We start from the raw sequence: 15611 nt of genomic DNA on the forward strand, positions 1-15611 counted from the left end.
CTCATCTGGTCCTTACGGGCTACCTGGTGCCCGCGGGCACGGCGTTGGTGACCCCTGGTTTAGATAGTATTAGCTAATTAAAACATACTGTATTTCCATTAGTCAGCACCTCACAATTTTTGATTTAGGCAACTTTTTAAAGCTTCTATTGACCAAACGACCATAGCTTTCTTTTTTACATTTCTCAGTATGGACAAAGATGGCACCATGACCATTGATTGGAAAGAATGGCGAGATCACTTCTTGTTCAATCCTTTCCACGACATGGAGGAAATTGTCCACTACTGGAAACACTCCCATGTAAGTCATGAAATTCCTGTAATTGTGTTGATAATGATAAGAACAGTGTCTTACTTGCTGGTATCTTCTCAACATTTTGTAGAATGTACCCCTAAGAAAAGTCTGGATGAAACAGCTTTAAAACTACAACAGCATCCTATTATAAATCTATTGGGAATAGCATCGTATCATCCTTCAGATGCTTGGTACTGTACAATATGTTGTTTGGGGATGTGAGGCTTGCATGCACTTTCTTAGGTAACATTGATCTTCTACTTGAATAGTACACACAGTTGTTTTGGGAGGTTTGAGATGTATTTCTAAGATCAAAGCTGCATGGGGGAAGCATTGCATGCATGTATGATGTGTTTGTAAATATACTGGCTAATTTGATTCAACAAAATTCAAGTACACTGCAAAAAGTCAGTGCTCAAAAACAAGAACAAAATATATAAAAATTAGGGGTATTTTATTTGAACTAAGCAAAATTATCTGCCAATACCGACTTTTCAAAACAAGTAAAATTAGCTAACCTCAATGAACCCAAAAATACCTTAAAATAAGTATATTCTCACTTATAACAAGTGCACTTTTCTTGGTAGAAAAAAAAGAGACCTTTTTGCTCAATATGTTGAAAAATATTCTTAAAATAAGTAAATGCTAGTGCCATTATCTTGACATAATGATATGTGCTCTGCATTACATTTCTTGAAACCAGCAAACTTATACTAAAAACTAATTTATTGTTCTTAATGGAAATTGAACAAGGCAACCGCTTGTTACTCTCGGGGTCTCCTAGCCGCTCAGGCAAATCATATAGTCTAAAAATGCATTTTTCCATCGATAACATGACATCATCGCGCCAAGTGCGTGCTCTTTCGGTCAATTAGTGTGCATATATACAGCCCGGCCCCCGGCCAAAATTTTTTTAATTGTAATTTTGAGGAATTTATCTGAATGTGCATGAACTATTTCTGTTCAAAATTGTTAGAAATGTCAAATGTTAAATGTTTAAATATTAACTGTCAGTTTGCTGTACTGTGCCAACTGTACTACTATATGAGTACGTGTTTTCTATTGTTTCATTGAAAATAAAACAGCAAAGTCCATTTGGCTGTCATCTGTTTTAATTATGAGACACAATTGTGTCAAAGTCATGATTTTTTTTTTTCATGCTTGAAGTAAGAAATGATTACTTTAAAAAAGTAGTTTTCTACTTGTGAGTGTTGATGACACAGCTTTGCAACACTTGATATTCTAGTTTCAAGCATGTTTTACTCAATATAGGTCATCAAATCTCAGCAACAAGCTGTAATATCTTACTGACATCATTTAGGACCAAAACACTTAAAACAAGTAAAACACTCTAACATAAAATCTGCTTAATGAGAAGAATGATCTTATCAGACAGAAAAAAAGCAAATATCACCCTTATTTGAGATATTTCATCTTACTTAGATTTTAGTGTATTGTCACACTTTGTCTTCGACTTTTGACAGTGGCTTTTTTAAAAAGCTGTAAACCTCAACAGATTCCCACTTCTCAAACACCAAAGTGTTGTCAGTCACCGCCTCCTCAGTTGCAGTTTTGGAGTAGGGGAGGTATCATAAAACATGATCTCTCAAACTGGGGTCTGGGGACTCTCAGGGATTGGCAAGCCAGAGGTGTGGACTCAAGTCGCAATTTTGATGACTTTGGGCTGGACTTCCATCAAAGACTTGCAACTCGACTCGTATTTGACATCACTTGACTCGGACTTTAGCATTACAACTTTGTAAAACTTGAGAGATTAGGCAAGTGTTCAGCAAATGTGTGCATTCAGCTGTATTATACACCATGACTTAACAGTATCAATGATTTGGAAGGAGTCGAATATCCCAAGTTGGTGACATGAGTTTTTACCCGACTTGTCTCGTAGTTACTCAAGACTTTACTGGACCTATATTGTCTTTAGACTTGACTTGACTTGGATTTGGGATTAAAGACTTGAGTCTTACTTGAGAATCGTGATAAAATTGACTTACTCCAACCTCTATGGCAGGGGTCACCAACCTTTTTGAAACCAAGAGCTACTTCTTGGGTACTGATTAATGCGAAGGGCTACCAGTTTGATACACACTTAAATAAATTGCCAGAAATAGCCAATTTGCTCAATTTACCTTTAACTCTATGTTATTATAAATAATTAATGATATTTACTCTTAATTGAACGGTTTAAAAGAGGAGAAAACACGAAAAAAAGACAATTAAATTTTGAAACATAGTTTATCTTCAATTTCGACTCTTTAAAATTCAAAATTCAACCGAAAAAAAGAAAAGAAAAACTAGCTAATTCGAATCTTTTTGAAAAAAATTAAAAAAGAATTTATGTAACATCATTAGTAATTTTTCCTGATTAAGATTAATTTTAGAATTTTTATGACATGTTCTAAATATGTTAAAATCCAATCTGTACTTTGCTAGAATATATAACAAATTGGACGAAGCTATATTTCTAACAATGACAAATCGTTGTTTCTTCTAGATTTTCCAGAACAAAAATTTTAAAAGAAATTCAAAAGATTTTGAAATAAGATTTAAATTTGATTCTACAGATTTTCTAGATTTGCCAGAATAATTTTTTTGCATTTTAATCATGATAAGTTTGAAGAAATATTTCACAAATATTCTTCGTCGAAAAAACAGAAGCTAAAATGAAGAATTAAATTAAAATTTATTTATTTTTCTTTACAATTAAAAATGTTTTTTACTTGAACATTGATTTAAATTGTCAGGAAATAAGAGGAAGGAATTTAAAAGGTATAAAGGTATTTGTGTTTAAAAATCCTAAAATCATTTTTAAGGTTGTATTTTTTCTCTAAAATTGTCTTTCTGAAAGTTATAAGAAGCAAAGTAAAAAAAATAATGAATTTATTTAAACAAGTGAAGACCAAGTCTTTAAAATATTTTCTTGGATTTTCAAATTCTATTTGAGTTTTGTCTCTCTTAGAATTAAAAATGTCGAGCACAGCGAGACCAGCTTGCTAGTAAATAAATAACATTTAAAAAATAGAGGCAGCTCACTGGTAAGTGCTGCTATTTGAGCTATTTTTAGAACAGGCCAGCGGGCTACTCATCTGGTCCTTACGGGCTACCTGGTGCCCGCGGGCACCGCGTTGGTGACCCCTGCTCTATGGCAAGCCATAGGCTATGTTATGGCATACATTTGGAATGTTTATGATTAAATAGATATACATATACATATATATGTATATATACACATGTATGTATGTATGTATATATATATATATATATATATATATATATATATATATATATATATATATATATATATATATATATATATATATATATATATATATATATACATATACATATAGTTGTGCTCATAAGTTTACATAAGAATGTGATTGATAACACAAAAGCATTTCTTCCACTCATGGTTAATGGTTGGGTGAAGCTATTTATTGGCAAACAACAGTGTTTACTCTTTTTAAATCTAATTGACAAAAGAATGAGACCCTGATCAAAAGTTTACATACCCCAGTGACTTTGACCTGATAACATGCACAAAAGCTGACACACACAGGTTTGAATGGGTAATCGTGATGCCTATCCTCACCTTTGACCTGTTTGTTTGTAATTACTGTGTGTGTGTGTTAAAGGTCAGTGAGTTTCTGGGCTTCTCACAGACCATTGCATCTTACATCCAGTGCTGCACAGACGTTTCTGAATTCTGAGTCATGGAGAAAGCAAAAAAGTTGTCAAAGGATGTGCGAGAAAAGGTAATTGAACTGCATAAAACAGGAAAGGGGTATAAAAAATGTATCCAAGGAATTGAGAATGCCAATCAACAGTGTTCAAACGCTGATTAAAAGTGGAAAATACGGGATTCTGTTGAAACCAAACCACAATCAGGTCGACCAGAAAATATTTCAGCAAAAACTGCCAGGAAAATTGTTCGAGATGCAAAGAAACATCCTCAACTACTTTCAGCTGAAATACAGGACTCTCTAAAAAAATGTGGTGTGGGTGTTTCAAAATGCACAATAAAGAGGCACTTGAAAAGAAATGGGCTGCATGGTCGTGTTGCCGGAAGAAATCTATTTCTTCGCAAATTTCACAAAGTATCTCGCTTACTTAGACTTACTTACTTAGACTTAGTTCCTCCCATTCCTGTTGGAACATTGGGCGACGAGTCCCCTCCATTTGTTCCGGTCACTGGCGACCCTTCTTGCTCCATGCCAGCTGACTCCCATCTCTCTCAGGTCGTCCTTGGCTGTTTGTCTCCACGTCTTCTTTGGCCGTCCTCTCTTCCTCTTTCCCCCTTCTGGCACCCAGTCCATTGCCACACTCGCCGGTCTCTCTCTTGGCAGTCGGAGTACGTGTCCAGCCATTCTCCTTCTCATGTCAGAGACTATGTCAGACAATGGTGCTACCCCTGCCCTTCTCATCACCTCTTCATTGGTGATGTGGTCTCTCCATGAGATCCTCAAGATGTATCTGAGGCACCGTCGGTGGAAGAAATCCAGCTTGTTGGTAATGCTTGATGTCTTCATCCACGTCTCAACAGGCATAGGTCACTGTAGGGATGACCACTGACATATAGAGGCACAGCTTTGTGGACGTACTGATAGATTTTGATGACCAGATGTTCCGGAGGCGTTGGAAGACTCCTGCAGCTTTTCCGATTCTGGTCTGTACATCCTTTTCTGCGTCTCCAGTGTTTGAGATGTTGCTTCCAAGATACGTGAAGTTCTCAACGTACTCTATGCGTTGTTCGCCTACGGTGAGCAGTGGAATGTTTTGGTCTTGTGCGACGGTCATGGCCTTGGTCTTCTCTTGGCTTATACGTAGGCCGACTTTTTCCCCTTGCTCATGCAGATTGTTGGTCTCGCTTACATTACGCAAAAAAGCACAGAGATGAAACCAAAATTGAACTTTTGGCCACAACCATGAACTACATTTGGAGAGGAGTCAACAAGGCCTATGATGAAAGGAACACCATTCCTACTGTGAAACACGGAGGTGGATCACTGATGTTTTGGGGATCTGTGAGCTATAGAGGTCAAAATTGATAGCAAGATGAAAGCAGCATGTTATCAGAAAATACTGGAGGAAAATATACACTCATCAGACCGGAAGCTGCGCATGGGACGTTTTTGGACATTCCAACATGACAAGGATCCAAAACAAGGCGAAGTCGACTTGTCATTGGCTATAGCAGAACAAAGTGATGGTTCTGGAGTGGCCATCTCAATCTCCTGGCCTCAATATCATTGAGCCATTCTGGGGAGATCTCAAATGTACAGTTCATGCAAGACAGTCCAAGAACTTACAGGAACTAAAGGCTTTTTGCCAAGAAGAATGAGAAAGAACCACAACTACCACAAAAGACTTAAAGCTGTCATTTATGTCAAAGGGGCAATATTAAGACAGTATTAAGAACTGGGGCATGTAACATTTTGATCAGGATAATTTGGGTACTTTCTTTTGTCATTTAGATTTAAAAAGAGTACACACTGTTGTTTGCCAATAAATAGCTTCACACAACCATTAAGTGGAAAAAGGGCTTTTGTGTTATCATTCATATTCTCTGAAGAATGACCAAGAAATCATATGTTCTCCCATAAATCAGCCCATGCAATTGTGTTTATGTTCTGTATCCAAGATTTATTGTCAAATGCATTATTCTCTATTGCTGTTGGAAGATGTTTGACATTGGGGAACATTTGACGGTGCCAGATGAGTTCTCGGAAAAGGAACGACGGTCTGGTCTGGTATGGAGGCAGTTGGTTGCTGGAGCAGTGGCTGGTGCGGTGTCCCGGACAGGAACTGCTCCTTTAGATCGCCTAAAAGTCTTCCTGCAGGTAAGTCATTTCCATTTCACTTGAAATTATATATTTTTTTAAGCCTTGAAAATATACACACCTCCATTTTCATATGCATTCGTTTTTTCGTATACCATCACATATTGTTTTGATTTTCATATGATACGGTCTTTGTTGGACCTATTGGAACAAAGTACTAATGCAAACCAAGGTATTATTCTAATAAAATGTCTAAAATAGCCACAAGTAATGTTTATGTTACCAGGATACATTGGTTTTATATGTATTTGTCTACCATCTTGATTGTGTGTAAGTCAATTGTATTTATACAATTTACTAAATTTTACCTTTACCTCCTGTGTTTGATTATTATTTAATCGTTACCCAGTTTATTACCTTCATAAGTTATGAATTAAAGGTGTTAGTGATGAGTTTTGTTCACAAGTGGAAATGGAGCATTTTCCAGAGGGTCAGTGCAGTGTTAATGAGGGAGTCTGTGCTCAAATTTAGCACCGTGTATCGTCAGACAGTTGACCTGGTTTGTGTTTTTGTGCCAAGGTACATGGTTCTGCGTCTGGAGGGGCAAATTTGTGGTCTGGACTGAGAGGGATGATCCGAGAAGGTGGTGTCTTCTCACTCTGGAGGGGAAATGGCATCAATGTTCTCAAGATTGCTCCAGAATCTGCGATTAAATTTATGGCCTATGAACAGGTCAGTGTCAGGTCAGAGGCGTCTCAATTAAAATAAATGTAGTAAATTCATTAAGAAATCAAAAAAAGAAAATTTTGTCCCTTGGGGCAACACCCTTAAACAAGGAAAATGCTAATTTACTGATCAATGTCTCGTTATCAACGCCACAAGCAAGCTTAAAGGGGAACTGCACTTTCTTGGGGAAATGTTCTCTATCATTTACAATCCTCTTGTAAGACAAGCACACATACTGTATGTTTTCCAACTCTTAAATAAACACAAGCAAATGTCTGCTTACAATGGAGCCCAAACACCTCCATTAAGGTTTTATGTATCTGTAAACGCTGTAAGTACCGTATTTTTCGGACTATAAGTCGCAGTTTTTTTCGGGGGTGCGACTTATAGGAGCGACTTATGTGTGAAATTATTAACACATTAGCGTAAAATATCAAATAATATTATTTATCTCATTCACGTAAGAGACTAGACGTATAAGATTTTAAATTGCCTTTCAAATGTCTTTTCTTGGTGTGGGTTTTATCAAATAAATTTCTCCCAAAAATGCGACTTATATATGTTTTTTTCCTTCTTTATTATGCATTTTTGGCCGGTGCGACTTATACTCCGGAGCGACTTATACTCCGGAAAATACGGTATATAATGTAGTAACAGGCACATTTCTAATGACATGTAATATTTACTTATTTTGCTCGTTGCGGCGCATTAATTTCACAAACGCATCAGAACTAGAGATGTCCGATAAATGCTTTAAAATGTAATATCGGAAATTATCGGTATCAGTTTCAAAATTATCTGTATCGGTTTCAAAAAGTAATATTTACGACTTTGTAAAACCTTAAAGGCCCTTTGCGTGCCGGCCCAGTCACATAATATCTACGGCTTTTAACACACACAAGGGAATGCAAGGCATACTTGGTCAACAGCCATACAGGTCACACTGAGGGTAGCCGTATAAACAACTTTAACACTGTTACAAATATGCGCCACACTGAACCCACACCAAACAAGAATGACAAACACATTTCGGGAGAACATCCGCACCGTAACACAACATAAACACAACACAACAAATACCCAGAACCCCTTGCAGCACTAACTCTTCCGGGACGCTACAATATATCCAACCCCCCACCTTAACCCCGCCCACCTCAACCTCCTCATGCTCTCTCAGGGAGAGCATGTCCCAAATTCCAAGCTGCTGTTTTGAGGCATGTTAAAAAAAATAATGCACTTTGTGACTTCAATAATAAATATGGCAGTGCCATGTTGGCCATTTTTTTCCATAACTTGAGTTGATTTATTTTGGAAAACCTTGTTACATTGTTTAATGCATCCAGCGGGGCATCACAACAAAATTAGGCATAATAATGTGTTAATTCCACGACTGTATATATCGGTATCGGTTGATATCAGAATCGGTAATTAAGAGTTGGACAATATCGGAATATCGGATGTCGGCAAAAAAGTCATTATCGGACATCTCTAATCAGATTGTTTGCTTTTTCCTTCAACAACATCACTAAATATTACTCGCTGCAGACTTCATGAGAGCCAACAAACATAATAAAACATCACTTACTGTACAATGTTTGCTTTCACTGGGATGCTGACTGTTTGGATGTTCATATATTCCCGTTTAGATGAAGAATGAGTCACAATCCTCGTGAAGAAAAAATGGGGGTGGAACGAAGCGTCCTTTTGTTTCGTTCCCGCCATCTCCAGGTCTAAATTGGCTGTCAAAGTTGACCGACTTCTCAGATTATGTCTTCATCCATCCAGGTGAAAGGCAGCATTTATGATCTACAATAAACTTTCACATGCTCCGAGGCGAGGAAGCAGCTCACCAGCCGATGATGTGCACAAGCTAGTTAGCTCTCTGTGATCAAAATAGTTTGTCTGTGTTAGCACTTATAATAACAGCATCACTAATACTTGGTTAATATTCAGGTCACGAAATGTCACTGGAGTATTGTTGGCGGTTTTTGGATGGTTATTAAGAGGACTTCATGGGCAGAATAGAGGACCACCTATTGACTCCATTGTAAGCGGACTTTTATTTATGTTTGTGTATGAGTTGGAATGCATTAAAAAAAAAAAGTGTTCTTATTTTTTCATAAAGATTGTGACTTATAGGCAACATTTCCCCCAAAAATGTGCAGTTCTCACTTAACAACATATAGAAGAATTATTAATAGCTTAATTATTACCAATAACAAAAAAGAAGAGGGAAATTTGGAAGCTTCTCTCCAGGTAAAAAAAAAAAGTTTGATCTATATACACCAGTTTACAAGCTACAGATGTTTTCCTTACTTAGGCTGACCATATTGTGAAATCCCAAAAAGAGGACACATATATGCGTGCCAAGGCCAGGACTAGGTGAACATTTGCCAATGATACTCCAACTTGCTTTATAAATAATATATTTATTTAAATAAAGCATTTTTTCTCCTCTGTTGACAGCAGTGTTGGTGCTAGGAATTTTCAAAATGGCCATCAAGTCATAAAAATGGGGTCCCACAGTACATTTTTGGGGTCCCACTTTTTTGTAAGCGTTTTGAAAACAAATGACAAACGTATGCATTATCCTGTTATATCTCACATTCTATATTGTGTTTTGGAAAAAGGTTGTCATAAACGTTACTTAATTCATTAAACAAAATAATTAAAAAAGAAAACAAATGTGTATACATATGTAAATGTATTCAGTTTTAAACATTCATTCACTTTCTTCTTTCCTTCATGGATCTAAACTTTACCGCTGCTGGTAGTTTTTTCTATGTTTTTATTGAATAAGTCGTAGGTGTATTTATTTCAGTATAAAAGTGTAAAAAGTGTTTTGCTTGGGTCATGAAATGATGATAATGGTGAGCCAGGGCATACATACATTTTATATTTAACACTTAAATCTCTGGAGTCTACATCAACTTCACATCTATCCCTCATTTCTAAATGTTTTAGTTTTTTTAATGTTTTTTTTGTTTGTTTGTTTGTTTTCCGCCCTTTTTTGTCAAACAAAACTATGTTTTTGATGGCAAACACACAAAATATGCAAAATCTTCCACCGAAAATATTTTTCAAAGTGGAATAGTTGATGTGAAGTAATGGGAACCTCGGATAGGTCAATAATTCATAATAACATTGATTTTGATTCAATATTATGTTTTGAGCAATGACAGTTTGAAAGAAAAAAACCCAGCTTTGTTTTATTAGTCAACATTGCAACTTTTTCTAAATGACATTTCACCTTTAAGCTTTTTTATTTCATTTTTGTTATGTTTTTGTTTATTTGAATAGTATTTTTAGAATGTGCCGTGGACCTTTAAAACATTAGCTGTGGGCCGCAAATGGCCTCCGGGGCACACTTTTGACACCCCTGCTATAGATAATAAAAAATTAAATGTGATAAATCTATGGATAAAAAACAGAGCCCGGCGACGCATGCGCGTTTATCATAACTCTCTCGCTCTCTCTGTCTCTGCCCCTCCCTCACCAATGCTGCTGCGTGCGCACACCTTCACAATTTGTTTTGTTTTTAACCCCTTCTTAACCCTGGACGTACATTGAAAATACACGCAACCCTAACTCAAAATGCCGGACATTTGAGGCATTTAAGAAACTCCGCCCGGACAGCTCCGCAAAAGAGAGGACTACCTTACTTCCACAATTTTCTAAAGTCATTCCAAAAAACGTTTGACAGATTGTACAAATTTGTAAATAAAAGTGAAATGCTTACGGAGAGAGCCAATACGGATACAGAGCTAACATCTCAATATCAACGGTACTAACGTAAAAAAACGGAGGAAGCTACTAATGCAATAATTGTCCAACTGTACTGTGTTACTCTTCCTCATTCCCTTTTCCCGTCCTTAGATCAAGTGGCTTATCCGAGGCAGTAAAGAGGGCGGCGGTTTAAGAGTACAAGAAAGGTTCATTGCTGGCTCTTTGGCGGGAGCTACTGCCCAGACCATCATCTACCCCATGGAGGTCAGCACTTTACACTTTTCATGAACTTTTTAATACAGTATTGTGAAAACTGAAGACTTGGTAAAATGCCACAGTGTGTGAAATGAGGAGGGATGAACACGCTCACTGTAATTGAACACCAAATGTTCTTATCATCCTTATTACTCCAAACAGGTAATAATGGCACAGAAACCAGTAACACACAATATATATATACTGTATATTTTTTTAATGCTGTACATTATTATTACATTACTTTTTTTCTTTTTTTTTTTACATAAATAAATACAATCATGTGTGCTTACGGACTGTATCCCTCCAGACTGTATTGATCTATATTGATATATAATGTATATATTGTGTTTTTTATGTTGATTTCATAAAAAAAAAAAAAAACATTTTTTTTTTTTTTTTAGTTTCTTGTGCGGCCCGGTACCAATCGGTCCGCGGACCGGTACCGGGCCACGGCCCGGTGGTTGGGGACCACTGGACTACATGACATGTGATGTGTTGTCTAGATGCTCATAAATCTTAAACATAGATATGTTAATTTTTTTCTAAATACCTGTCGTTTAGTTCTCGTGTTAACATCCAACGATGCCGATAAACAGCATGCCACATTCATACATGAATAGCAGAAAACACCGCGGTGTGGTGTGTTCAAGATGACGGATTGCTAAGAGTTAACTGTAAATTTGCCCGCGACCAGCGGAACACATTACTCTCATTACCCCAAATCCCCGACCTAAATACATGTCAAGTAGAATATTAAAAATATGCAAGAGGACCAGCATTTGCTTTGTGCAATGGATCTGTAATTGTTACGACTCGTTTACTGCAAAACCAACCATTCCTGATGTGAAAAAGCCCAAAAATACAAATCCCGTTTCCATATGAGTTGGGAAATTGTGTTAGATGTAAATATAAACGGAATACAATGATTTGCAAATCCTTTTCAACCCATATTCAGTTGAATATGCTACAAAGACAACATATTTGATGTTCAAACTCATAAACTTTATTTTTTTTGCAAATAATAATTAACTTAGAATTTCATGGCTGCAACACGTGCCAAAGTAGTCGGGAAAGGGCATGTTCACCACTGTGTTACATGGCCTTTGCTTTTAACAACACTCAGTAAACATTTGGGAACTGAGGAGACACATTTTTGAAGCTTCTCAGGTGGAATTCTTTCCCATTCTTGCTTGATGTACAGCTTAAGTTGTTCAACAGTCCGGGGGTCTCCCTTGTGCTATTTTAGGCTTCATAATGCGCCACACATTTTCAATGGGAGACAGGTCTGGACTACAGGCAGGCCAGTCTAGTACCCGCACTCTTTTACTATGAAGCCACGTTGATGTAACACGTGGCTTGGCATTGTCTTGCTGAAATAAGCAGGGGCGTCCATGGTAACGTTGCTTGGATGGCAACATATGTTGCTCCAAAACCTGTATGTACCCTTCAGCATTAATGATGCCTTCACAGATGTGTAAGTTACCCATGTCTTGGGCACTAATACACCCCCATACCATCACACATGCTGGCTTTTACACTTTGCGCCTATAACAATCCGGATGGTTCTTTTCCTCTTTGGCCCGGAGGACACGACGTCCACAGTTTCCAAAAACAATTTGAAATGTGGACTCGTCAGACCACAGAACACTTTTCCACTTTGTATCAGTCCATCTTAGATGAGCTCAGGCCCAGCGAAGCCAACAGCGTTTCTGGGTGTTGTTGATAAACTGTTTCGCCTTGCATAGGAGAGTTTTAACTTGCACTTACAGATGTAGCGACCAACTGTAGTTACTGACAGTGGGTTTCTGAAGTGTTCCTGAGCCCATGTGGTGATATCCTTTACACACTGATGTCGCTTGTTGATGCAGTACAGCCTGAGGGATGGAAGGTCACGGGCTAAGCTGCTTACTTGCAGTGATTTCTCCAGATTCTCTAAACCCTTTGATGATATTACGGAGCGTAGATGGTGAAATCCCTAAATTCCTTACAATAGCTGGTTGAGAAAGGTTTTTCTTAAACTGTTCAACAATTTGCTCACGCATTTGTTGACAAAGTGGTGACCCTCGCCCCATCTTTGTTTGTGAATGACTGAGCATTTCATGGAATCTACTTTTATACCCAATCATGGCACCCACCTGTTCCCAATTTGCCTGTTCACCTGTTTGATGAGCATTCCTCAACTTTATCAGTATTTATTGCCACCTTTCCCAACTTCTTTGTCACATGTTGCTGGCATCAAATTCTAAAGTTAATGATTATTTGCAAAAAAAAAAAAGTTTATCAGTTTGAACATCAAATATGTTGTCTTTGTAGCATATTCAACTGAATATGGGTTGAAAATTATTTGCAAATCATTGTATTCCATTTATATTTACATCTAACACAATTCCCCAACTCATATGGAAACGGGGTTTGTATGAACAACTTTCTGGTATTTCCTCTTTCATCATGAGTATTTTCTTTATCTGTTCATGTCTTCTGTCTCACGTGGTTTGGTAGGTGCTTAAGACTCGCCTCACATTGAGGACCACGGGGCAATATTCAGGTGTGGCTGACTGTGCCAGACGCATCCTGAAAAAAGAGGGAATCCGGGCTTTCTATAAGGGCTACCTGCCAAATACACTTGGTATTATCCCCTACGCTGGCATCGACCTGGCTGTGTACGAGGTGTGTATACGTATATATCATTAAATCAACACTATGGGTCTCACTAATGTCAATACCACTTAGTTAAAGGGGAACTGCACTTATTTTTAAAAATTTGCCTAACGTACACAATCTTTATGAAAGACAAGAAAACAATAGTTTTTTGGTTTTTTTTTGCATTTTAATTAATCAACTAGTTCTAGGTGACTAGCAATGCAGCTAATGGGAGCAATCATTTCTGCCAATTTAGTGTTACCAATCAATCTATCCCCAGGTGCATGTCTTTGGAGGTCCACCCATCTTTTTTCTGGTTCAAACTGTTTTTCACTTGCTTTCAGACCCTAAAGAATGCCTGGCTTCAGAGGTACTGTGTGGACTCTGCCGATCCAGGTGTTTTGGTCTTACTGGGCTGTGGTACCGTTTCCAGCACCTGTGGCCAGCTGGCTTCGTATCCCCTCGCTCTAATTCGGACACGCATGCAGGCACAAGGTGAGACATGCTGTACATTCCGATTACCGTAAATTCTGGACTATAAGACGCTACTTTGTCCTACACTTTGAACCCTGAGGCGTATAAAACGGTGCGGCTAATTATTTTAGCCATAGTGTTTTGAATTCAACAAATAGTTTTAAACAGAAACTAAGAAAGTGTAATATTTTTTGTGCTCATTGTTATTATTTGGACGAATTTGCTCACTGCAAGTGCTGTGGGGTGAATGTCTACAGCGTGCTTTTAACCGGAAGTACAAGTGCCGTTCCGTCCTTCTAGTCGTCCATAGCATTTCAACTCGTATGGATTCTTCCTTCGTCACTGCAAGCAAGTAAGTTTTACAATATAACTAAAACTATTCATACTTACTGGTGGTGAGTTGGGTCAGATGGCGGGGGAAACCTCTGGACAGACCTGGCAAACCCAAGCGTGTAGTGCTGGTGAACTGGGAACGTTTGGAGGAGTCCTCTGTCCGGAAGGACTTCAACTCCCACCTCCGGTGGGACTTCTCTGCCATCCCTGTGGAGGTTGGGGACATTGAACAGGAATGGGCAATGTTCAAAGCCTCTATTCCTAAAGCTGCAGCTGCGAGCTGTGGCCAGAAGGTCTTAGGTGCCTCAAGGGGCGGTAAGCCTCGAACACCCTGGTGGACAGCGGTGGTCAGGGAAGCCGTCCGACTAAAGAAGTAGTCCCAGTATCCCAGGGGACTCCGAAGGCAGTTGCAAGGTACCGGCCGGGGCTGTGGACGAGGCTAGGCAGAGGGTGTGGGAGAAGTTCGGGGAATCCATGGAGAACGACTATTGGGCGGCACCAAAGCTGTTCTGGAAGACCATACGGCACCTCAGGAGGGGGAAGCAGGGAACCATCCAAGCTGTGTACAGCGAGGATGGGACTCTGCTGACTTCAAGTGAGGAAGTCGTAGGGCGTTGGAAAGAGCACTTTGAGGATCCCAACTACATCAGACACACCCTCCCTGACAGGAGCAGAGCCTGAGGATGATGGGGGATCGACGTCGATCTCTCTAAGTGAAGTCACTGAGGTAGTTAGACAACTCCACAGTGGCAAAGCTCCGGGGGTTGACGAGATCCGTCCAGAAATGCTGAAGGCTCTGGGTGTTGAGGGGCTGTCTTGGTTGATACGCCTTTTCAACATTGCGTGGAAGTCTGGGACAGTGCCGAGGGAGTCGCAGACTGGGGTGGTGGTTCCCCTTTTCAAATAGAGGGTGTGTGCTAATTATAGGGGTATCACACTACTCAGCCTCCCTGGGAAAGTTTACGCCAAGGTACTGAAAAGGAGGGTCCGGCCGATAGTCGAACCTCAGATTCAAGAGGAGCAATGTGGATTCCGTCCTGGTCGTGGAATAACTGACCAGCTCTTTACTCTTGCGGGAATCCTGGAGAAGGCCTGGGAGTATGCCTATCCAGTCTACATGTGCTTTGTGGATTTGGAGAAGGTGTATGACCTGGTCCCCCGGGAGATGTTGTGGGAGGTGCTGAGGGAGTATGTTTTACAGGTTTACAAGTACCTGTGTTGTTATTATTAACTTACACTGGCATTCTGTTTGTATTGTTCCCCGTTTCCTAAACTCACCAAGACGTCACCGTGGACTTATTAAATCTGTTTAGCTGATTGGAGAACTAGCTTCCGCAGCTAGTGGGTCCATGGCGATGACTTCTG

General features: G+C 38.9%; 1 protein-coding gene across 1 annotated transcript in view; it reads left to right on the forward strand.

The window, feature by feature from the left end:
* Positions 1 to 15611, forward strand: part of slc25a23b (solute carrier family 25 member 23b) — a 30081-nt gene that overhangs the window by 12898 nt on the left and 1572 nt on the right. The window contains exons 4-9 of the mRNA XM_062036728.1: positions 189 to 300; positions 5991 to 6149; positions 6669 to 6821; positions 10692 to 10805; positions 13299 to 13466; positions 13784 to 13934. Of these exons, the coding sequence (XP_061892712.1) occupies positions 189 to 300; positions 5991 to 6149; positions 6669 to 6821; positions 10692 to 10805; positions 13299 to 13466; positions 13784 to 13934 (857 nt within the window). The remainder of the gene's footprint in view (positions 1 to 188; positions 301 to 5990; positions 6150 to 6668; positions 6822 to 10691; positions 10806 to 13298; positions 13467 to 13783; positions 13935 to 15611) is intronic.

The sequence above is a fragment of the Entelurus aequoreus genome, linkage group LG25 (assembly GCF_033978785.1).
Source record: "Entelurus aequoreus isolate RoL-2023_Sb linkage group LG25, RoL_Eaeq_v1.1, whole genome shotgun sequence".
Taxonomy (NCBI): domain Eukaryota; kingdom Metazoa; phylum Chordata; class Actinopteri; order Syngnathiformes; family Syngnathidae; genus Entelurus; species Entelurus aequoreus.